Here is a 25,599-nt window from a genome sequence, read left to right as displayed (position 1 = left end):
CCTTGGAGCTTGGTGGGTTAGAGCTTGTTGACATGCTCTGGGACAGATGCTAGAACATCTAAGCAACTGTCTCCTCCCTTACCACTCTACTCTCTGGAGCACCGGGTCACTAGTTTGACAGTTCCCCTCCCAGTGCAACCCACAGGGCATCTTTTTAAAGCATCTGTTCCCCTGCCAGACACAGCCTACTTTCCTCTAAGTATGGATGTTGCAGTTGGTATGGGATCAGGAATGCTACCTAGTACAGTCAGGGTTAAGGACTTGGTGGTCATCCTACCAAGGACCCAGTGTGGTCCAGACCTTTAACTCACTGGGAGAAAAATAGAATTGGCCTCCATATGGAGTTGTAATCACTAGACTCTTCCCAATTGAGCAGAATTAAGGCCAAACTCAAGAATATAGTGGGAGTAAATGCAGGCCGGAGGCAGAGTCAACCCTAGAGGGACTGGTAGAGAAAAGGATTAGGCTTCCAACGGGGGCCCAGAACTGCACGAGTCTGGGAGAGCATTGAAGCAGAGGTGGCCTGGCCCATACCCCACATACAACTCTGGACTCCGCCCATCCATTTCTTCCCCACCCTGCCCCAGTAATTTATTGTTGTTGTTGTTGTTGTTATATATACATATGTGATGTGCGTATGCATGCATACATGCCATAGCACATGTGTGGAGGTCAGTGGACAACATGGTGGAATTGTTTCTGTACTTCCATCTTAACATGGGTTTCAGTGATTTAACTCAGATCATGAGACTTGTACACCATGGGTTTACCTGCTTAGACATCTCACTAGCCCTTGGTTGTAGCCAGATGCCCTGTTCCTAGAAAGGCAGCATTTGGGGGAAGAGTGCCTGGAGCACACTAGACATGTGAACAGTACTCATCATTGGCATCATGGCTTCCTTCATGTTCGGCCTATGTTTCTCTGAGGAATATGGAGACATGGAATCTAGAGTCTACCCAGATATTTGGCAGAGATTCTATAAGAGTCAGAGTTGTGAATGGTGGGGAGGAATTTTATACACTCCCAGACTTTCCCAGCATTTCCCAAGCCTCCTGCCACACGTGCCTGTCATGAACCATATCCCAGCTTCCCAGGACAGCTCTGGGCAGAGCCATCCGCTCTTGGGTAAAGGATAGACTGAACTTTCTCACCCAGCCCGGGCCCACTGTAAAGCCTGAGATCATGCTACACGGACATCTCCCTGGTCTTTGGAGATGATTTGCTGAGGTCTGTAAGTTTCCTGACATTTCCGTCAATGTCATGACCATGAGCATCTCCCTGTGTTTAACCAAAGTGAGGCCCCAAGGGAACCCAGGGCATCATCCTGCCCTTCCAGGAGCCCTCAACAGTCCACCCAAAGTCACTTTCAGGGCCACATGGAAACACACACAACAGGATCCAGGCCTAGAGTGGGAGTGGGGGACACTGTTCCCACCTTTAGGAGACAGATGCATGGTGTGGACAGGGTCCTGGCCAATTCCACAGAAGAGCTGGCCCAGTCCTGTTGTCAGCTCTCAAGCCTTTGCTGCCCACTCCCAGTTTCTGTATGACAAAGTGGGAAAAATGGTGCCTCACTGAACTTGCTGCTTTTAAGAAGTAAGGTGGCTAAAAAGCTCTATTGAATCAGTCTGCAGTGATAGCAAATAATAGCTACCAAGATGCCGTCAATGACACAACAGGGAAACCCAAGGTCAGAAAGGGTGTAGCGTCAGATAAGTCTCATCCCAAACAGCAGTTGTGATTTGACATGTATATGACATGCTGTGTTCCTGTTTGTAGTCATTTGGCAGGGAGTGCAGACAGGTCCGTGTTCCAAGCACAGCCCTTCTGTGGAATCTTGGCCAAGTAGATTAATCTGAAGGTCTTAAGACCGACATGCCCACCACCCTCAGGATTTTACATTTTTCCTAAGGAAAAGAAATTAAAATCCTCTAGGTGCAACCAAAAGAAATATGAAAATATACAGGGTTGGGGAGATAGCTCACTCTGAAAAGTGCCTGCCATACAACAGAAAGACTGGAGTTTGATCCCCACAATGCCCATGGAAAGCCAGACATGGTAACATACTCTCGTCATCCCAGAGCTAAAGAAGGAAAGACAGAGGGCTCCCTGGGGCTCATTAGCCAGCTAATTCAGCCTAATTGGCAAGCTCTGGGTCCCAGTAAGAGACCCTATGTCAAAAACCAAGGTCGAAGCGTCCTAAGGAACATGACTGCCCATGCTTGCCCTTACCCAGGTCCGAACATTCATGCATCCATGCCCTAGCACACACATGAACATACACACACACTAAAGAAATAGGGGCAGGAGTGGTGGCTGAGCAATTAGGAGGACTTACACTTCCCAGAACCAACAGTGCAGCTCAAAACTATCTGTTACTACAGTTCCGGGGCTCCAGTGGTCTCTTGTGATCTTGCAGGCACGGCACACACCGGTGTACATACATTCACACAGGTAGAACATTCATATGCATAAAACAAAAATATACCAAAAAAATCATTTTTTAAAAAAAGAAGAAGAAACGTGCAAACATAGAAGTCACAGTCTCTTCTAAGTGCAGAACTAAGCCTGCGCTTGGCTCCAGGCTATCTTGGTTGGACTCAGTTCTTGAACTACAGAGCCTCTTGTCTACTCCTTGCCTTCCCTGTGGAAATGAAAGCCATGCCAGCCCAGGCTTCATGCTAGACTGCTTTAAAGGACTTTAGCTGAGGAAGGAGCAGGACTAGAGCCATTCTGGGCCGATAGCCCTTGTAAAGCAGAGTCAGGCAAGGCCCAGGGCCAGGAGCCTGCATGAGGCTTGTACGCTGGGGCAGCAGCTGGTGGGGGGAGGAGACAAGTGGGTAGGAGCCGAGGGCGGAGAGACTCATGGCTGCCTTCCTACTGAAGGCAGCCAGAAACCAAGTGATTTTTTTTTAAATGCCTGCCTAAAGGTTATCATACTGTTGACAAAAGAGTCAATTACTGGACCAGGACTCCAGGGAAGATCAGGACTCAGGAAGAGAGCCTGATGTGAAACTTTCCCTAAGGGATATTTTCTGGATCTTGAGGCCATGACTGAGATACTGAACAGCTCTAGGAGAACACAAATTAGAGTCCAGGGTCTGCTGGGGAGTTTGTCTATTTAGTGTCTCTCCTTAAATCAAAACCTTGATGCACAAACACTCCTTTGAGTCAAGGAATAAACATGAGTCAAGGGTACACGTTTCTCTCAGACCTATAATTTGAATTGAAGTGTCCAGGTGAATTAAAGACACCAGAATTGCTGTGTCTGGGACGTATCTTCTCTTTAGGTGAGAGCTACTATCTGAATTCTCACATTACTGGTACAGTTTGGCAAGTCTGGTACACAGTAAAAATTAGTGGGACAGAATCAGCAAATAAAGGAAAGCCATTAGAAAAAATACACAAAGAAACATACAATTTCCACACTTGAAATGACCAAACGTGGACTTTATGATAATTACACTTGGCAAGGCTAAAAATTATAATAAAACTATCAAATGGAAAAAAAACTTTAAATTAATACCAAAATTAAGAACTCAGTCAATGAGTTTTAAAGTACATTAGACACAGCTAAAGAGATAAATTTTTAATTGAAAGATAAGGTAAAAGAAAAGAAGCAGATGAAGTACAGTTGCACAAATGCCTAGAACCATGGTTCTCAGCCTGTGGACTGCAAACCCCGAAGACCATTGGAAGACACAGATAGTCACATTACTATTCATAACAGTAGCAAAATTACAGTTATGAAGTAGCAACAAAAATAATGTTATGGTTGGAGGTCACCGCAACATGAGGAACAATACTAAAGGATCACTGCATTAGAAAGGTTGAGAACCACTGGACTAGAAAGTAAAAATGACCATGCAAAACACATAGACAGATTATCTCTAATTATCTTCAAGCTTTAATATGCATACATATCAACCAGGAATCATGTTAAAACCCAGATTCTGGTTCAATTGGCCTAGGATAAGACCTGAAGTTTCAAGTGTCTTACATGTTCCCAGCTGATGCCCATGCTAGTTGATGGACTATTCTGAGTATCAAGGATATAGAGCTGTGGAAGACAGCCCAGAAATGGGAGAAAGAGAAGCAATCAGGAGATAATGTTCTGGAAATATCTTAAGGATGATAAGCACTATTAAGCCACAAAGCCGAGATGTTCTAACTCTGTAGATGGCAACTTAAAGAAATACACACTGAAGCACAGTATAATAAAGCAGGAAAATGGAGGGAAGGAGGGAGGGAAGGAAGAAAAAATGAGAGAGAATGAATAAGTCTTAGAAGCAAACAGAAGGAAGGAGCGATGGTAAGATTGTCAACCAACTTGTCAAAAATGTTGGAAGCGGAAAACAACTTTAAAAAGAAAAGCACCAGCTATATGTAAGGAAATCCTTATGACCTGAGATGTCTCACATAGACTATCCTTCAAGATTAAAATGAAGTGAAGACATATTCATTCAGAGGACTGGAGACAGGGCTCAGCCGCTGGAGCACTTTTGTTCTTAAGAGAGCCTGGGTTTAGTTCTCAGAACCCACGTCGTGGCTCACAACCATAGATAGCCCCAGTTCCAGGGGATCTTATGTCCTCTTCTGGCTTCTACAGGCATGCACATGCAACCCAAACACTCACATACATAAAATGAAGGGAAGAAGTCGAAAAAATAAAATAATGTTTTAAAGAAGACATCTTCATTCCAGCAATGGCTGAAAGAATTTATCACCAACATACCTGCCCTGGAGAAATTTTCAAAGGTATCATTGTTTAGCTAGAAGGAAAATAATCCCAGATGGAAGCTCAGTGATGCAGCTAGGAAAGCAAAGCAATTAAATGGTGAACATATGGGTCAGTCTAAACTAATACTGACTGTATCATATGACCATAATGATGATGTATACTCAGAACTAAAGTACTCAACAAGGACACAAACCAGGAGAGAGCATGTGAAATCTCTGATGTCTTTGCATTATCTAAGAAGAAAAGTGCCTGTTGATATTGAACTTTGGTAAATTAAAGACTCATTTAGTGGTCAGGTGTGGTGCCCCATGCCTGTTAACCCAACATTTGGGAGGCCAAAAGAAGAGGAAGATAAGTTTTAAGCTAGTTTGAGTTGCAGAGTCCTTATCTCAAAAAAAATATTTTTTATGTTGAATAACCACTGAAAATAAGTCAGGCTAATAAGAAATGCAATATTATTTATATAAATTCAAATTTATATATAAATCCATATACATACAGTATAAAATATCCATATATGTGAATATTTTGCCTGCGTGTATGTATGTACACTATGTGTGTTTCTGGTGCCACATAGGTCAAAAGCGAGGCATTGGATCACCTGGAACTGGAGTTACGGATGGTTGTAAGACACCTTTGATACTAGGTATTGAGCCTTGGTCCTCTATAAAAGCAATAAGTGCTCCAAACCACTGAGTCAGCTCTCCAGCCCAAGAAGTATCATTTCCAAAATACTCAATTCAAAAGAAGTCACAAAAGCAAAGAAAAAGGAAACTTAAGAAGTGAGACAAGTAGGAAAGATTTTTAAGAGGGTGAGTGTAAACAGGAATATACCAGTTATTACATTAAAGATAAACAGAGTAAATTCTCCAATTAGAAGGCGAAGACTTTCAAACTGGCTAGTAGCAAAACCTAAGTGCATATTGGGCAGAAGATATCTAAAGCATAAGGATGTATAAAGGGGAGTGGAAAGATGGCTTATGGGATAAAATGCTTTCCAAGCAAGGCAGAAGACTTAAGTTTGAATCCCCAGACCCCGTGTGAAATAGTTCATCCATAATCCCAGAGCTCCTGTGGTAAGATGGGGTGCAAAGACAGCAGAAGCCCCAGAATTTTGTAACCTCCTATCCTGGCATATACAGCAGTGAAAGAACAAGAGAAACCCTGTTTTAAACTGGGATCATGAATTCAAAGCCAACTGGTGAGATCTGATCTCAGAAAATCAGATAAGTAGGTGATAGATAGATAGATAGATAGATAGATAGATAGATAGATAGATAGATTAGATGAATAGATGGCAGATAGACATATACATACATGCATACATACATATATGATATTAAATAGGTGATAGGCAAATAGATTATAGAAGATTGATCAATGAGAGATAGATAGATAGATAGATAGATAGATAGATAGATAGATAGATAGATAGATAGGTTAATGACAGATAGATGCTAGGTATGTGGGTGATTGATAGATGATAGATAATAAATAGATGATAGATATTGTAGATGGATAGATGGCAGATAGACATATACATGCATACATACATGCATGCATGATAGTAAATAGGTGATAGGCAAATAGATTATAGAAGATTGATAGATAGACAGACAATAGGTAGATAGGTGAATGACAGATGCTAGGCAGATGGATGATAGATAGATAGATAGATAGATAGATAGATAGATAGATAGATAGACAGATAGATAGATGATAAGTAGATGATAGATGATTGATTAATAGGTAGATAGATAGATGATATAGATGTATGATGGATAGACAGAAAAATAAACAAGTGCACAATTGTGAATTTAGCACACTTCTAATAATGGGGAAAAAGTGTGCAAAGAGACACAACCTCACTTACCCCAGAGTCATCCATACACTTGAACTTCACAACCACGGTGATTCTGAGAACAAGATACTGCAGCCCAGGAGGAGGAGGAGGCCAGGGATGCCACTCAGTATTCTACCCGTGGGTGGAGGCAGCTCCTGAAGAGCATCAACTTTAATTGGTCCCAAATCACTGACCACTTCCTAGGGAGAAGAAATCACTGTGGCTCACATGCTGAGAGCCGGCAGAGGGGAGGCAAAAGCCGTGACTCTCACCATCTATTGAGAATCTTCTGTGCAGTATCAATGTTCTGGGTCCTTTGTTTTACTTAGCATTGATTCTCACCATAACCCCTAAGTGGGACTCTCATCTCCACATGGGTGGGGTCACTGAGGCTGGGGGCGGTATGGTAAAAACTGAATAGGGTACAATTACTATCCCCAAAGGAACATTAAAAAAATGGCAGGGGTGGGAAGAGAAGAAGAGAGAAGTAGAGTGGAGAAAGGTGGGAAGTGTGGCTGAGACAGAAAGCTGCCATTCTCCCAGGACGAGCCCTGGGCCTCCAGTCACTCTGGACGGGCTCAGAGAAGAAGCAGGGCCGCCCCGAGTCTGTATGAGCCCCTGGGATGGATTTCTGAGTTCACTTGCCAGATATAGTTCCTTGCAAACAGGAAAGACCTCATCAGCACACGAGACAATACCCTGGGCACACAGCAAAAAGCAGTTCCTGGTCCCAGCCTAGAGGAACTCACAGGCCTAAAAAGGGCAAAGTGAGGAGTTTTCGTGCGGTGGAGCACTCCTCATGGGCCTGTCAGTAGTAAGGGTGCTGGGTGCAAGGATTAAGGTCAGAGGAAGCAGATGTGTCCCATTTCTGTGTCCCATTCCGCTCTGGCCTACATATTTTTGTCCTGGCCAGACACTTGTGAAGCTGGCCCCTTTGCCAGCCTCTGCCTCAGAGCCTGTCATCTCCCCTTGTGATTGCCTTGCCTTCCTACCTGTAGGCCATGCTTGGCCCTCCTTCTCTAGCCCAAAGCTCTGGAGCCCCCTCTAAGAATTCCCCAAGACTCATCTCCCCTCCATCACTGTTTCCCAAGCATGAGCTGTCTTCTCTAGACTGACCAGATCTCTCTACTCAGTTCCAGGACCCCCTGCTGGCATCAAAGCTGTCCCTTCATCAGCTAGCAGTGTGGTGGTGTCTTGGCTGCCCCCAACCAAGCCCAATGGGGTGATCCGAAAATACACCATCTTCTGTTCCAGCCCTGGGTCTGGCCAGCCGGTAAGTGGGGAGGGGGACAAGGGAGCAGATCTTTTAAGGACAACACATCAGTCAAACTGTGGGACTTTAGTCTGCTTTTCTGTGACTCGTCGTTCAGAATGGGTACTGGACAAGATAGCTCACTGGGTGAAGGTGCCAACTGCTAAAACTCGAGGGCCTGAATCTAAACCCTAAGACCTGAGTCTAAGCCCTGGAACCCACACATTAGGAGATAACCTACATTGCAAGTTGCTTTTTTGGTTTTGTTCCTGTCCCAGGTGTCAGCATAATTTCTAGTCCCCACCCCCTCTCCTACTGCTAAGGACACTGGGACAACATCAGTCAGCTTTCTGTTACCATGAAAAATACCTGAGAGAGTCACTTCTAAGAGGAGAGGTCTGTTCTGACTCACGGCTTTGCAGGTTTCAGTCATGAGCAGTTGGCCCCATGGCCTGCCTCTGGGCCACTAGTGAGCTGCCTCATCATAGCCAGGAGTAAGATGTGGTAAGAAAGATGCTCGCAGCCGGGAGGGTAAACAAAAGACATCCATTGCAGCCTACACAGCAAGACCTGTCTCAAGGACAAAAGAGACAAGAAGGACATGCTCCCAATGACTTAACTCCCTCCAACTAGGCCCCACCTCTTAAAAGTCCCAGAGGCTTCCAATAATAGCACCACAGGCTGGACAATAAACCCTTAAAACATGGGACATTCAAGATCCCAAAAAGAGCAGAGACCCTGTTCCAGCCTCTTTGTGTCCTGAGCATATAAGAACCCCCGACTCCTCTTTCTGGGGTGACATCCATGGGAGTGTATCACAGGACGTCTATCAGCATGATAAGAACTTCAGTTCAACTATATGGGGAGACTGAGGACTGAGGGGAGGGAGATGTTCTGAGCTTAGTGAGGTCTGCAGGGAGAGCTACCATGAGAAATATTATCACTCTGCACAATCCAGTCCACATTCCAAGTGACGGTGTTGCCAGTCATTTATAAGAGGAAGTCTGGTCAGGCGCTAGGGATGATAGCATACTCACATGCAAGAAACATGTGAAGCCATGGTGCAAGTGCAGGCTTAGAAGCAGGTGGCTAAGAGACTGGGTGTGTTCATACGCACTGGTGTGTGCATCTGAACATACCAACACAGATGCGTGGCTCATGGTGAATGACTGAGGGCAGCCAAAACGGCATCAGACAGGGTGAAACTCTACCAAATACTTCGTTCAGTACAATGGCCATGTTTCTCTTTTTACAAAAATAATAGCCAGAGCCAATGAGATGGTTCAGTGGGTAAAGGTGTTAGATTGATTAATCTAACAACCTGAGTTAGAAGCCACAGTAGAGGGACTGTCCTCTGACCTACACACACACACACACACACACACACACACGTCCATGAACTTATACATATATAAACAAGAGCTATAAGAAACTCCTTCAAGTGTAGAAAAAGACAAGAGACAAAGTTGTATTACTGTGATCACCAGTCTGATGAACTGAGTTCAATCCCCCAGAAACCACATGGTGGGGAGAATCAACTTCTACAAGTTGTCCCCTGACCTCTACACATGCACACATGCATTCGCAAACTAAATGGATAAATATATAAACAAGTAAATAACAAGGCTGGAGAGATGCCACATTAGAGCTTGCCATTAGTTAGATTAATCTAACAACCTGAGTTAGAAGCCACAGTAGAGGGGACTGTCCTCTGACCTACACACACACACACACACACACACACGTCCATGAACATATACATATATAAACAAGAGCTATAAGAAACTCCTTCAAGTGTAGAAAAATGCCAAGAGACAAAGTTGTATTACTGTGTTCTCTCCCTAATAAACAGCCCTCCAGGGTTTTGGGGGCTGGCATAAGGACTGAAACCACAGGCAGCGCCACAACACCAGGCCTAGCCTTCTACATTGATCTGCACAGAGTTTATGAGATTGGAGTGGGGTTTTTTTTACACAGTATTAAAATAAAAGTTTATATGTTATATCTTTTTCGTAAACAAGTTTCAACTTATGAAGTTTCTTTTCTGTGTTCTTTTGTGGTTGTTGTGGGATTTTTGTTGTTGTTGTCATTGAGGGGTTTTGTTGTTGTTTTTGTTTTGTTTTGTTTTGTTTTTGGAAACAAGATTTCACATATCCCAGGCTCTAAGAATGATCTTAGAGGCTTTAATCCCAGCACTAGGGAGGTAGAGGCAGGCAGATCTCTGAGTTGGAGGCCAGCCTGGTCTACAAAGCAAGTTCCAGGACAGCCAGGGCTATACAGAGAAACTCTGCCTTGAAAAACTTAATAATTTTTGATCCCTCTGCCTTCCAAGTCCTGAGATGACAAGTATGTCACATGCATGCATGCGCGCGTGTACACACACATACACAGAGAGAGAGAGAGAGAGAGAGAGAGAGAGAGAGAGAGAGTTAGCACAGTGCTAGGAATTAAACCAAGGCTTTGTGCACACACTAACTAGTCAGTCAAGTAGTCTATTGACTGAGCAAAACTACATCTCTCTCTCTCCAGCCTACCAGATGTTCAGAAACACAGTCTTGAGTGGCACAACCTGTTCTCCACAAGACCTCCCTCATGCCTATAAGTATTACCTCACTTTCCCCCTTGTAAATAATATTCCTGTGAACCTTCACAAAGCTTCATGGGCATAGTTGGTATTTTTGGGTCACAGACGCCCTGCACCCATGCTTTCAAGTGGATCTTCAGAAGCAGAAAGGCCACAGAGCACCCAGGTTTCTGAGTATACACTGATTTCAGATTTGCATTTCATTTTTGCCACTTGGATTAATTTCCCTTCTTAGAGTACTTATTGGGTTGTTTGTTCGCAAATGCTTATTGCTTGACTTTTCTTTGAGTCACTTTCAATTCTTGTGTTCGTCCTTGCTATTTGGGTTGCTTTCACTTTGCTTATTGATTTGTAAATGTTCTTTCCATATTAAGGATAACAACTATGTTCTATTGTATAGATTGCAAGTAGCTGCAAATTCATGCCTTTTCATTTGTGTTGATGAATGATAATTTTTTAGAGAACTTAAATTTATCAGTCATTTTTTGTTTTTTGCCTCTATGATTAGAAAGACATATAATTGTTGCCTATTGGGTTTTTTGTCATAGTTTGCTTTTTTTTCTATAACTTTATATTCACAAAGTCTTATTTAGGAGAAATTACAATATGGTTTTAAAACAATTTTAAGGGATTTGTAGGGAGTCCAGATTAAAAGGAAGGTAATAGAATCTTGGTAAAATGCCATTATATCTCTGGATATGGAGGATCAACACCTGCAGTCCTAGCTCAGGGGAGACTGAGGCAGAAAGATCACCATCAGTTTGAGGGGATGAAGGCAAACAGACCCCTGGACTCCAGGATGAGGCTGCCTAGGTTAACAGTGACACACGAGACCCAGTGAGAAACGCATCTCAAAGAAAACACAATGATGTGAACAGATTCTGAAAAAAAAAAATACCAAAGTATTGGCCTCTAACCCATGCACACACACTCATATACTCCCACACAAATGTGTGCACATACACACAGATATACAGACATGTGCACACACATACTCAAATATGCACAAAAAAACCCAAAAGATCTTTAAGGGAAAGACATACTTTCCTGCCCTGAGTAAACACAAATGTATTCTCAAGAACACACTGACATACAAACACATGCACTTAATATCTGCCCACACATGCACTTAGTATATGCACACACAAGCATGCATGTGCACACACGCATATACACACACACACACACACACACACACACACGCATACACACACACACACACACACCTCTACACCCACAGAAAATGAGCACAGAAAACTGCATTCCGATTTTCAAAGAATTGTGCATACCTTGCCTCAGGGTAACTCAGAGTCACAGCCCAGAAGAGGCAAGGTTGTATTATTCCTAATTTGCAAAAGAACTAAGCTCTCCCCACTCCGGGGAAAGGAGGGGGAGATCAGGCCACATGGGTCACATGCCTGGTGAAGACAGCAAGCACTGAAGCCACAGCACCACCCTAAAGTCATGCACTGGTGTGAACTCACCAGTCCCCAGATGCCCTAGCTTAAAAGGGCTCAGAGTGCCTCTGCACCTGTCCCCAACAGGAATTGTACACAAGGTTAGACACAGCATCACTCCCCCACCCCGCCCCAGGAAGGCAGGAGGGACAGTGACAAGACACCTGTGCACATTATAAAGTTGTATGAACCTTCTCCCAACATTTCCCTGCAGACAACTGAGGCCAAGAAAAAGACGTTCCTTTTTTCCTGTTACAAGTCTGTGGGTCCCTCAGCTCTCCCATTGGCCATGGAGAATGTCCCTCGGTGACATCCGTCTCTCCGCACATGTGTGCATCTGCACAGCCATGTGCAGGAGAGCCTGTGTGCAAGATCTCACGACTGCGGAGATAACTAATTACCAGCTCCCTCTGGCCTCAGGGCCCCCATCTGTTCCAGGAACTGTTCCCCTTCCTTGGACTTGCGCCCTGATCTCAGAGAGGCCCTAGTGTTCTCCTCTCCCCCATTCCCTGCGGCTGGCCAAAAAATAAAAAATAAAATAAAATAAAATGAAAGTCAGCCCCATCCGGCCGATGCCAGGGAAGAGGCTGACAGGAGGTCTACAAACTAGCGCTTATCAAAAGCGCCTTCTCAAATTCATTTCAATATCTGAGCCTCTGGTTTCCAAGGCAACATAATCTTTTCATCAAAGCAACTGGTAAAACCACTGGGATCTGATATTGTTTTGTTGGCAACTTGTCAAAACTGTCATTTGGTTTAAAAAAAATGTTATAGATTTATGTAACCTACAAATATATATATAGGGATTCATACTACTAATGATCACTAATAAAGTACTGCCCAGTAAAACTCTCCCCGCTGCCTCTCTACCCCTTCCTGAGAAGGAAAGAGTGTAATTAGGTGGCAGGGTAGGGCGGGGAGGTAACTAAGCAGGGGACAGGCTGGAGGGGGCTACAGCCCTAACAAGGCAGAGGCAGTCATCTGGCTTCTGCACAGAACCTCTCTGTGTGCATGTGGACTTCCTGGGACCCCACGTCCCTCACTGTCCTTTCTCTGACTGCCTCTTATCATTTACTCAAAATATCCATAGGTGTTAGCCATGGCTGTAGCCACAGCCACTAGAGCCTATAGAACCAAGAGGGGTACCAAGGTTGGCCTACAAACACTGCAGGACTGACCCCATCAGCTCCCGGGGCTGAGCCCAGCACAGGGCTGTCCACTGCCATTCTCGGGCTGGGAAAGAGCGTGCTGGACAGATCCTGCCCAAGGCACCAAGGACAATGGCAGGCAAGGAGCCAAGGCACAGGTTCTGTTTCATAGTGTGACTTTGTCTCTGCCCACAGGCTCCCAGCGAGTATGAAACCAGTCCTGAGCAGCTCTTCTACCGGATCGCCCATTTGAACAGGGGACAGCAGTACTTGCTGTGGGTGGCTGCGGTCACCTCTGCAGGCAGGGGGAACAGCAGCGAGAAGGTTACCATCGAGCCTGCTGGCAAGGGTGAGAAGCCTGTGCCTGGGGTGTGATAGAAGCTTCCAGAAGCTCATTTGCAGAATTCTGGCTCCTCCCAAATAGGTGCAGTGTCCCCCCTCCATGATACCTGATGACTTTGGCTGTGGGGAGTTGGCCAGTAGTCTCGCTTCTGCATCCACCAAAGAATAAGCCTCTGCTGCCCCCTGACTCTGGAAAAGTCACACAACAGGCTACAATCAGGCCCACTCTTAAAGCCTCACTGGCTAAGCTGTTAACTCTCCTCTGACTTGAGAGTCCCCTCCAGCCCCGTCCACAGCAGAGCCTTGGTCTTAGCACTCAGCTCCTGAAGGAGGGACATCTCAGGATATGGGGTATGCTGATGATACCTCAGGGCCTTTGGGACTCCAGAGAGAGCCTCGTGCTGCAACCAGAACAAGCAGGCAGAAGGTTCTCTCTGGTAATGTTCCTTTATCTGCCAGCAGGTTCAGGATCAAGACTTTCTTAGGGCAGGCCCATAGGTATTCCCAATCTTTTCAGACAACACTAGCTCTGAGGCCCTACCCTAAACCCAGGATCACTCACACAATAGAACAATGGCCCCTTGTCTGTCGTAGTCAACGGGCAAAGGAACTGGTAACAGTGAGCATCAAGTCTTCCGGTGTCTCTGGCCTCTAGGCTCTTCTTCCTGCTTCCCCTCCCCCAGCCAGTCCCAAGCCCACCTGACTCTCCCAGGTCTGACTTGCCTTGGAAAGAGAGAAGACACCCTGTTGGCCATAGGGACAGAGCCAGCAAGCATCAACCTGAGGGTCTGTGGTAAGCCAGGGGCTCACCCTTGCAGTTGTCCATCCGGCCGCACGGCCTGGCTGTCCCAGACAGTTGAGAGGTGCTGCGTTGACTCTTGTAGCTCCTTGTGCCTCACTGTCTCCGCATCCTCACCTCCTTCCCGCCTTCTCAGGGTACCACCTACCCTTTCTCCAGACCTCACCTCCTTCAAAAACAAAGCAGCCTAGAGCCTGCCCTCTTTCCAGGACAGGGTCCTAAGTCCTGAGCTCTTGGCAGAAGTCTGTCCCCTGCCCCTGTGAGCATCAAATACAACCCATTCCTACATAAACGCAGCTATACTGTGAGGTGGAGCACTTGAACTACTGTACCTCTGCCACGCTTACACAAACTCACACAAGTTCATATCTGTATACACACAGCCTCTCCTACCCAACATGCCCTTCTCCTTGAGTACCTTGCCCCTGCTAGAATACCATCACTCCCTAGATGGCCTGGAATCCTCATCACCCACCATCTTCTTCAGAACCAGCAGACCTCAGGTCCCTCTGGTCCTTGTCCCCATTTTGTCACAGGATCACCTCCACCAAAGCAGCCAGTTTATCCAAAAGTCTCCCCTGACTTGCACTGTCAAATGCGGGGAGCCCTGTGAACGAGGCTAGGGGAACATAAAGGGTAAAAAAGCGGGCTCTCAGCCAGGCGTGGTGGCGCACGCCTGTAATCCCAGCACTTGGGAGGCAGAGGCAGGTAAACTTCTGAGTTCGAAGTCAGCCTGGTCTACAGAGTGAGCTCCAGGACAGCCGGGACCACACAGAGAAACCCTGTCTCGAAAAACAAAAACAAAAACAAAAACAAAAAAGCGGGGCTTTCCTCTCTTTAGCCCCAGCAAAGATCATCTCATTTGGAGGCACTGTAACAACACCCTGGATGAAAGATGTCCGGCTGCCTTGTAATTCAGTGGGAGACCCAGCCCCAGCTGTAAAGTGGACCAAGGACAGGTACGTGCTCAGCCCTGGAGGAGTGGTGTGGCCCCAGGGAGACAGAGAGCTGCTTGGCCATCATCATCCGGCCCTGTGGTGGTCAGTCTACAAGGCACATGACACTGCTCATAGCAGTTTCCAAACTACTGCTTCCCCTCCCCCAGCCAATAACCTTCTTATTCCTGTGTGGATAAAAAGACAGGAGTCCCTGGAAATCCTTGGGAAGTTCAGAACGATACCCCAAGAACCCAAAATCCCCTGCAAGCCTCCTCCTGCCTTTCTTCCATTTGCTCTCACACGCACGCACGCACGCACGCACGCACGCACTTTGGGGAGCGTGGGGGGCGGGACTAGGAAGGGTGTGCCATAACCCATGCCACCTCCTGGTCTGGCAGTGAAGACTCACCCATCCCCGTGTCCTTGGATGGACACCGGCTGATCCACACAAACGGCACCCTGCTGCTTCGTGCTGTGAAGGCTGAGGACTCCGGCTATTACACCTGCACAGCCACCAACACCGGTGGCTTCGACACCATCATCGTCAACCTGCTGGTGCAAGGTGAGACTCTGCAAAGCAGATGGTTTGAGTGAATCCCAACCTGTTAAAAGAGAATGAATGACAGAGAAAGCCAACCCTGGGTGTTGGGGGTGGGGAGACCTTGGTAGAACTGAGGTAAGAAAGGAAGAGGCATGAGGGACGGGAAGAGTGTGGAACAGCCAGGACCCTTCCACTGAGAGCTGGTGGCTTTCCCTCGCAGTTCCCCCGGACCAGCCCCGCCTCACTGTCTCCAAAACCTCTGCCTCTTCCATCACCCTGACCTGGATTCCAGGGGACAATGGGGGCAGCTCCATCAGAGGTAAGGAGGGGAGGGAATTATTCACCTGTCTCTAATCCCTGGTCCCTGAGAATCTGGAGGGTGATTCAGACTGTGAGGCATTCAAGTGCAGGGAGAGTGCTCCCACCCCCTCCACACGTGAGCAGAGCAGATCTAAAAGCGCTCTCCTCAATGGACCTTGGTTTCCCAGTCTTTCAAAGCAGGCAAACATGACATCAGTGCCTCTCAAACAAGGGTCTGTGTGACTCAGCAAAGATTGTTGTGAGAACACAGCTCAGGGTTCATTCCCTAGTCTGAGGTGGGGCTAAAAGTGTACTTCCAAAATGCTCTTCCCAAATGGGGACACTGCTGGTCAAGGACTCCATGCTCCTCCTACAACAGTTAGTGTCTTAAGCCTCCTAGCTCTCTAAGCTTAATGCTAGAGCTATGGAGAGACCCAGGCTCATCCAGCACTACAATGGCGGACTTCCAGCTTTGAATCTCATTTGCATACGCCCCTCCCCTACAATATCTGCGGAGTCCAGGCTGGGTCTCTCCTGCTTTGCTCTTCTCTGCTTTGCCCACTCGAGCCAACCCCTCCTGCAGGCTTCGTGCTACAGTACTCTGTGGATAACAGCGAGGAGTGGAAGGACGTGTTCATCAGCTCCAGCGAGCGCTCCTTCAAGCTCGACAGCCTCAAGTGTGGCACGTGGTACAAGGTGAAGCTGGCAGCCAAGAACAGTGTGGGCTCTGGGCGCATCAGCGAGATCATCGAGGCCAAGACCCACGGGCGGGGTGAGGCCGGCTCGGGGGCGGCAGTAAAGAGAGCAGGGCTCAGGTGGGAGGTGGATGGGGTGGCGAACATGACGTCAGAGGGGGCAGACACAGGGTTGGAGGGAGGGGCCTCAGCCTTGTTCTCATCACTAAAGCATCTCGGGATATGCTCATCACCAGGCAAAAGTGATCTGGACTAGGAGGGAGAGGCTATTCTGCATGGCCACCTGGGTTCAAACCCCATCACCACAAAAATTTCAATCCTGGCACTTAGAGGTGGAAGCAAGGGAATCAGAAAATTCAAGGTCGTCTTTGTCTGCAAAGAGAGTTAGAGGCCAATCTGATCTAGGACCTTGACAAAAAGTAATTAATTAACTAAAAGGTCCTACTACCAGGAGGGTCAGAGGGTTGGTGTTCTTCCTCCCTTCCTTTCTCCCTCCCTCCCTCCCTCCTTCCACCGCTCACCCCTCACTGCTGCGACCCTGCTGTAGGGCTTTCCTCCTGTTGCCTCTCCGCTCCTGGGGCACCCCTGCTATAGTCCCAGCGGCCCCAGGAAAAGCCTTCCCAGACAGATGAAAGACCCCGACCTTCCTTCTAGGGCGCCCTAACCTCTCTCTTACCCCTTCTGCTCTCCCAGAACCTTCCTTCAGCAAAGACCAACACCTCTTCACCCACATCAACTCCACGCACGCTCGGCTTAACCTGCAGGGCTGGAACAATGGGGGCTGCCCCATCACAGCCATCGTCCTGGAGTACCGGCCCAAGGGGACCTGGGCCTGGCAAGGCGTGCGAGCCAATAGCTCCACGGAGGTGTTTCTGACAGAACTTCGAGAGGCTACGTGGTATGAGCTGCGCATGCGGGCCTGCAACAGCGCCGGCTGTGGCAATGAGACCGCCCAGTTTGCCACCCTGGACTACGATGGCAGTGAGTGGAGAGGGTGGGATGGGACAGCGCCGGGTATCTGAAGAGAAGGACAAATAGAGGCAGGCAGGAATAAACCCAGGGTAGAGGGCTAAGGATCCAGACAGAGGGGCCATCCGATTGGTAGCAGGGGACTAAGTGGGCAGACGTACTGGCGGCCAGTCTTGACAGGGAGGTGAAAGTCTTTGAACAAGATGCAGTTCTGGCTGTGCGTTGCTTCGGGGAGATGAAGAGGGTGAGGTACACCGAGATAGAGCTGAGGTCCTGCTCCCTGACGACTTGGCTAGCCGAGTGCATTAGTCAAGATAAACAGCCTGCTTTGCCGCAACAAATGCTATAAGAGCCTCGTGGCTCCACACAGGGAAGAATCTTCTCTTGTTTGGAGAAAGTCCTGGGAGAGCCGGATGGCAGTGACCTTTTAGCTACATCATCTCGAACAGGACCCTTACCCCAAGAAAAAGGGCACATCAGTTCTTAACTGCCTCAAAGGGGCTGGCTGATTTTTAATCACTACTTTGTGTATTGTGCATGTGTGTGTGTGTGTGTGTGTGTGTGTGTGTGTGTGTGTGTGTTGGGGACCAAAGCCAGAGCTTTGCTCTAGCTAAGAAAAAATTTATCACTTGTTTTTCACCCTCTGTTGTTCCAACTAATCACATGACCCTAATCTAACTGCAAGGAAGTCTGAGAAGTATAACAAGAACATAGATATTTGGTGAGCACATAACTGCTGTCTACCTCATAGAGCTGCTTCAACAGAGAGAGAGAGAGACAGACAGAGACAGAGACAGACAGACAGAGACAGACAGACAGACAGACAGACAGGTGGAGATGCATTGGAGAAAAAGAAAGCTAAGCTCTTAGGATCCAATTGTCACAAGCTAAATTGAGTCCACCTACATACTTAGGAAACAGTCTCAGGAGATAGGCCTTAACAAGAAAGTCGAAGATGATTCTTAAACACAGCTTGGGAAACAGGCAAGGATCACGGTTTGGCAGAGGTCTATATTGGTAGAGTCTCTCTTTGCCCTCCCGCAGGCACCAGAGACAGAAAATGCTTGGGAGTGAAAAGGACAGGGTGGGGCCTGACAAAGGCGCTCTTCTCCGCCAGGGGAGGAGATTGCAGGACCCCCTCCCCCCCACATGGCTTCTCCTTGCTCGGTTCCTCCCATGCCCAGCCAGATGTGAGAATGTAATCCCATCAATCCCCACTCTAGGATTTAACATAAAACCTGACCAGGCAGAAAAATAACCCTGAGAGAGATCAGGAAAATTCTAAAACAGAACCAGAAAGTCATTAATAAAGCATAAAAGCTATGTAACTGCTCGTGGCTATCCTGACGGAACCAAAATTTGGGGGAGCAGAGGGGAGGGTTACAGCTCTGGACTGGGAGGTGGGGGTTGGAGACCAAAAACTACAGAAGTCATCAGCAGGCTCCCCCACCCATGGGACTCTGAGTTCATAGCATCCCCTGGTTCTCTTCTCTGCCCCCAACCCAGGCACCATTCCACCCATCAAGTCTGCTCAAGGAGAAGGCGATGACGTGAAGAAGCTGTTCACCATCGGCTGTCCGGTCATCCTGGCCACCCTCGGGGTGGCGCTGCTCTTTGTGGTACGAAAGAAGAGGAAGGAGAAACGACTGAAGAGGCTCCGAGGTGGGGGCCTTTTCCACCAGCTTTCAGGGAGAGAGGGTGGTGACTCCCAGCCATGCTCGCCACCCTTCGGTGGACCACAGAACCTCCTGGGCAAGAGACAGAGCCTGTGTCCCCTGAAAGAAATACCTGCCACTCAAACCTTCTTAAGTCCCCTTCGTTATTCATAGCTTCTCCTCTGCATCCCCAGGACTTTGTGCCTGCACCAACTAGGGCTGACATTTATACAGGTCCACACTGATAAAGCCATATTCATTATAGCATATGCAAATAGTTCCATATTCATTGACAAATACATCTCTCTAGGGCCTTGTTCTACTCCTGGCCAGGTAGTTTCCATGTTTTGTCGAATGTGGAACTTTTTTAATATTTCCCCCTTTAAACACTTAGCATCATAGTCTAGTGTAAACAGCTCTCATGTTCCTTGAGAGACCAGAACCTACTAGTTGCTTCATGTTTGCTCACTCAAATATTTGGAGTCTGATGCAAAGGAGATACTGTTGAATGGTAGAGATGCAGAGATGAAGAAGGGGCAAGCCATATATTTACAGAGTTCACTATTTAATGTGAGAGACCAGGGGACAATAGTAGCACAAAAGGGGAATTACTAACCTCTCTGTGGTATTCAGGGCCAGAGGGGATGGAAGAATGGATCATTCAGTGAATATCTGGATAAATGAGTGCTTAGATAGTTGGATGATGATTGAATGTTTAAACAGATGATGGACTATGTGGCTGATAGATAGTATAAATACAAGAATGGCGAGATGAATGGTTTCATGAAGGTTTGGATACATAACTAGTTGAGTGGGCAAGTGGATGGGAGGATGGGTATTTTGATGGCTAACAGGTAACAATTTGATTCATGATATAGCCATCCATATATTTTGTTAAAAGAAGAGTTGGATGGTGGGTTGATTATAAGAATGGTTGAATGGGTAGCTGCATAATGGTAAGGATAGTTGGATATATAAGTGGAAAAATGGATGGTTGGGTACTGAATGCACTGTTGCATAGATGAGTCAATAGTTGGAGTGTTGTTTGGGTAGATGATTTAGTAGTTAGATGGGAGGCATGGGGATATAGATCAGTTGGAAGTACTTGCCTAGCATGGATGTACTCTAGGGTTTGATCCTCAGCACTGCATAAGCTAGGCATGACAGTATACACCAGAAGACAGTATACACCAGAAAACCTAGAACTTGGAAAGTTAGTGTGGTAGAACCAGAAATTTGAGATTATCCTCTGATACACAGGGAATTCAAGTTTGAAGCCAGCAGGCCAGCCTGGAATTCATGAGACTGTCTCAAAAAAAAAAAAAAAGTTGGATTCACTGTTAGTTGCATCAGTGATATGATAGGTGGATGGATGGATGATGGGTGGGTGGGTGGATGAATGGATGGATGATGGGTGGATGGATAGATGGATAAAGGATTGATGGATGGGTGGATGAGTGGATAGATGGATGAATGATGGATGGGTAGATGGATGATTAATAGGTGGATGGATGGATAGATGGATGGATATATATTCTGATGGATGGGTGAGTAGTTGGGTCGATATTTAAGTAGATGTGTGGTTGGATGCAAACATAGCACTATCTCCAGTCTGACTATCTCAGCTTCTGGGCTCTAATACATTAGATAGACCCTTTGCCTCTCCTCCCAGGATCACATCAAAGAGTCCCAGTGAGATTCAAGGCTCCCTTGAGATATATCATGGACTCTTAAATCTATTCGTGGACTTTGGAGCACAGATACCCTAGAACAGCAGTTCTCAACTTGTGGATCAAGATCCCTTTGGGGGTCACATATCAGATATTTATATCACAATACCTAACAGTATCAAAATTGCATTTATAAAGTAGCAAGTAACTTTATGGTTGTGGGTCACCACAACATGAGGAACTGTATTAGAGGGTCACAGTGCTAGGATGGTTGAGAACCACTGCTCTAGATGAAAGACGTAAAGTCTCTTGGCTGGTCTGAGAGCTCAGTCATTCGTCCAGTGCTTCTCGCTAACCACCTAGGTCTCATCCGACTCTCTCTCCTTTTCCCAAGGAAAGGCTCAGGATCCAGCATGCCACAGCATTTTGTTAAATGACCGCTGGTTCATGAAGTAGGCAGCACTGGGGATGCCCCCTCCCCTTTAGGGCAAGCTCTCTGTTAGAGGGAACAAAACAAAGCAAACAACTAAGGAAAAAGCAGCCAGGCCTAAGGCAACAGCAGACTGGAAACCATTGCTGTTTTGTGGGCTTCATCTTGCTCCTTCCCCTCTTTAGACCACTGTCATTTTAGGCAGTGTCCCCACCTCACCCATGTGGCTCTTCCTGCTCAGAACTCCATTCTCACCCAGCTACCTCTCTCTACTGTTTTGCAGATGCAAAGAGCTTGGCAGAAATGCTGATAAGGTAGGGGTCACTTAGCTGCTTTCTCTTTGCTCCCTTCCCCCCAGTCTCCATTCTCCCTCTTCTCCCCCTACTCCCCTATACTGGAGGCACCCAAAGGGGTGTTCATCAGTTCTCTCTTTGATCTGCAGAGCCCCTTAACCCAACATTCTTCGGCTGCTGAGCCACCCACTTCCTTTCCTTCTTCCACAGCAAGAACAACCGAAGCTTTGACACCCCTGTGAAAGGGCCACCCCAGGGTCCACGGCTCCACATTGACATCCCGAGAGTCCAGCTACTCATTGAGGACAAGGAGGGCATAAAGCAGCTGGGTGAGTGACCTGTTCTAGGTGTGCTTCCCCAGGCCACAACCCATGGAGGACAACAGCAAGTCCCTGGGCTGTGCCCAGGACCTAGCTACAGTACACACACACACACACACACACACATAAGCACACACACACAAACACACACACTCAACAGACCTGGAATTCACTACAGCTCTTCTCAAGGGCCAACTTTCCTCTTCTTCCAATAGAGAGAGCCTCTGGCCTCTCTGAAACTCATTCGGCTTTAGATAAAGACATACAAATTTGAGGAGGACATCAGGTGATGATCTTTCTTCCTCTAGGAGATGACAAGGCCACCATCCCTGTAACCGATGCTGAGTTCAGCCAAGCTGTCAACCCGCAGAGCTTCTGTACTGGCGTCTCTTTGCACCACCCAGCCCTCATCCAGAGCACAGGACCCCTCATCGACATGTCAGATATCCGGCCAGGAACAAGTATGCATTAATGCCCAAGAGTTGGGAAGGGTTTTTTTTTTAACACTGCATGGGGTAGAGTTGATTTTAAAAAGTTTAAAAAAAAAGAAGAAGGAGGAGGAGGAGGAAGGGAAGGAGTGAGGGAGAATGGGTGGCTGAAGAGCTGCCTTAGTCACTAAAAGCACATCTGCAAAAGCCTGGTGACTTTGGTTTGAATCCCCATCTCCCACACAAAAACCCAGGAACAGACATACACATCTGTGATACCAGCTCTGGGGATGCAGGCGGAGGCACATCCCTAGAGCTCACTAAGAGCTCACTGGCCGGCCAGCCTAGCCAAATGGATGAAGCCCAGTTTTAGTGAGGAACCCTGTCTCAAAAGCCCAGGCATCTGGAAGACAACCAACATCAACCTCTGGCTTCCACACAAGAATGCACGCGTGCACATACATGAACACACATGAACACATCCGAAAACATTAATTTTGAGACAGAGATGGAGAGAGGATGCCACCCACTATTCCCATAGTTTTTCTGCCACTCTTCCATGGAGCAAATCACATGGTCAGGAAAGATGCTCGGCCAACATTCCCAGGGGAGCCTGCGACCACTTCTGCCTCCACCGCTGCTTCCCTCTGCTCTTTGTGCCAAGTGCCAGCTGCCCGGCTGCTATCCTTGCCTCCCTCTGTGTAGATCCAGTGTCCAGGAAGAACGTGAAATCAGCCCACGGCACCCGGAACCGGTACTCAAGCCAGTGGACCCTGACCAAGTGCCAGGCCTCCACCCCTGCCCGAACCCTCACCTCCGACTGGCGCACTGTGGGTTCCCAGCATGGTGTCACTGTCACCGAGAGTGACAGCTACAGTGCCAGTCTATCTCAAGACACAGGTGTGTCTAGGGACCTGCTTGTATCCCATCATTCCTGCCCAGGTCCCTCATTGATTGCTCGCCTCTAGTTTTTCTAATTTCTTTCTTTCTTTCTTTTTTTCTTTCTTTCTTTCTTTCTTTCTTTCTTTCTTTCTTTCTTTCTTTCTTTTGTCTTTTTTGGGGGTTGTGTTGGTGGTGGTGGTGGTGGTGGTGGTGGTGGTTTTTTCAATTCCTTTCTAACCAGCCTGTTGTCCAGCATCCATACCACTTTCCTTCCCAGCTAGTCACTGACGCTGTGTGGCTGGGGTTGGGGAGGGAACATTTGACTCTGCTCGGTCAAGGATTTATTTTGATCTCCCGAAGGGGACAAAAAAAAGGTTAAAAAATAATGGCGCACTGGACATTTGTTAAAGAAAGGAGATATTCCAGGAATTGCTTACTTATTTTTGAGGCTGAAAAATATCTTCTTCTCTTCATTAGCCAATGGTCTCACTTAGGACACCATTGTCACCCTCCCCAGGGAGAACAGCATCTTCAAGCCTGTTGCCCTCATGGCCAGGCTTTCAAATGACTGCTTGGATTAGAGATGGTGCCACTCCCACCCCATAACCTTCTCTCCTCTCAATGCCATCCCCTGTGTGTCCCCAGACAAAGGGAGAAACAGCATGGTGTCCACGGAGAGCGCTTCCTCCACCTATGAGGAGCTGGCCCGGGCCTACGAGCACGCCAAACTGGAGGAGCAGCTGCAGCATGCCAAGTTCGAAATCACAGAATGCTTCATCTCGGACAGCTCCTCGGACCAGATGACTACGGGCACCAACGAGAACGCCGACAGCATGACGTCGATGAGCACGCCCTCAGAGCCTGGCATCTGCCGATTCACGGCCTCTCCACCCAAGCCGCAGGATGCCGACAGGGGCAAGAACGTGGCTGTGCCCATCCCTCACCGAGCCAACAAGAGTGAGTGCTCCGCCCCTGCCCCTTCCCCTCCCTCACCCCTCCCTCTTTCCCACCCCACACCACAGCTCTATCTAGATCTTACCCTGCCTGCCCACCCTGGTTCCCTCACAATAATGCAAGAACAACTTGAGAACAGCTCAGAACCATGTTCTGGCTCAAGCTCTTCATATTTCTGTGGTTTTAAACAAGTCACTTCCCCTTTCTGAACTTACCTTTCTTATTAATATAATGCAGATGATACTATCTCCTCTGACTGACATATGGGAGGGGCTTATTACATAGTGGCCATCCCCTTAATGGTGAGGGTGGACAGGGACCAGGCTTCTGGTTCTGATATCCTCTGCCTCTGTAATTTCAGGTGACTACTGCAACCTGCCACTGTATACCAAGTCAGAGGCCTTCTTCCGAAAGGCAGACGGGCGGGAGCCCTGCCCTGTGGTCCCACCCCGAGAGGCCTCCATGAGGAACCTGACTCGAGCCTACCATACCCAGGCCCGACACCTCACTCTGGACCCTGCCAGCAAGCCCTTGGGCCTCCCCCATTCAGGGGCCACCGCTGCCACCGCCACGGCCACCTTACCTCAGAGGACTCTGGCCATGCCGGCACCCCCAGCTGGCACGGCACCGCCAGCACCTGGCCCTACTCCCAGTGAGCCCTCTGCTCCCCCTAGTGCTGCCCCTCCGGCCCCCAGCACTGAACCTCCACGGGCCGGAGGCCCACACACTAAAATGGGGGGCTCCAGGGACTCACTACTCGAAATGAGCACCCCAGGGGTAGGGCGTTCTCAGAAACAGGGAGCTGGAGCCTATTCCAAATCCTACACTCTGGTGTAGAATGGCTGACATCCGGAGAAGGGCTCCACACTGGGACCGCTGCAACTCCAGCCCTCAGCCAGCAACGTGGCTGGATTATTTATATTAAGCTCACAGACAAAAAGAAAAAGACGTCAAAAAGAAATCCCCAGTCATGAACATGTACATAGGACTCTTTTGTACAAATGAAACTATTTTCTTCTTCTCCATGAAGCCAGGGCACAAAACAAGTCAAATCCTCCACCCCACGAAATACGTGTGGAGATATATATACATATATAGGCAGAGTGGGACACAGCGACAATCTATATATCTATATATTTCTCTCACCTTCTTTTGAGACAGAGGCACAAAGACAGCAATTTTTCTGCCCTCCTCACCCCCCTTCCTAACTAGGTGATTTTGACAAAGACCAAAATCCCAACTCAGAGACACTGCATGCGATTTTACTGTTCCAAGAAAACCGGGAGTTGCTTCAATTTGCAGATGCTTATGTGCTAATACCTTTTTCTATGAAAAAAGACCCAGCGCCGTGTGCAAT

The 25,599-nt window shown here is 47.5% G+C and overlaps 1 protein-coding gene across 1 annotated transcript in view; it reads left to right on the top strand.

Annotated features, from left to right (window-relative positions):
- Dscaml1 (DS cell adhesion molecule like 1) overlaps positions 1–25,597 on the top strand; it is a 320,228-nt gene extending 294,631 nt beyond the window's left edge. The window contains exons 20-33 of the mRNA XM_052188455.1: positions 7,719–7,858; positions 13,222–13,375; positions 15,009–15,126; positions 15,504–15,667; positions 15,867–15,965; positions 16,530–16,718; positions 17,335–17,622; positions 19,117–19,272; positions 21,649–21,679; positions 21,869–21,987; positions 22,287–22,439; positions 23,112–23,306; positions 23,934–24,245; positions 24,604–25,597. Of these exons, the coding sequence (XP_052044415.1) occupies positions 7,719–7,858; positions 13,222–13,375; positions 15,009–15,126; positions 15,504–15,667; positions 15,867–15,965; positions 16,530–16,718; positions 17,335–17,622; positions 19,117–19,272; positions 21,649–21,679; positions 21,869–21,987; positions 22,287–22,439; positions 23,112–23,306; positions 23,934–24,245; positions 24,604–25,079 (2,594 nt within the window). The 3' untranslated portion in view covers positions 25,080–25,597. The remainder of the gene's footprint in view (positions 1–7,718; positions 7,859–13,221; positions 13,376–15,008; positions 15,127–15,503; positions 15,668–15,866; positions 15,966–16,529; positions 16,719–17,334; positions 17,623–19,116; positions 19,273–21,648; positions 21,680–21,868; positions 21,988–22,286; positions 22,440–23,111; positions 23,307–23,933; positions 24,246–24,603) is intronic.
- Positions 25,598–25,599: the final 2 nt, after the last annotated feature.

This window comes from Apodemus sylvaticus, chromosome 7 (genome assembly GCF_947179515.1).
Source record: "Apodemus sylvaticus chromosome 7, mApoSyl1.1, whole genome shotgun sequence".
NCBI lineage: Eukaryota > Metazoa > Chordata > Mammalia > Rodentia > Muridae > Apodemus > Apodemus sylvaticus.
The sequence above is the reverse complement of the archived record's forward strand: the minus strand, read 5'-3'. Positions and strand labels throughout refer to the sequence as shown.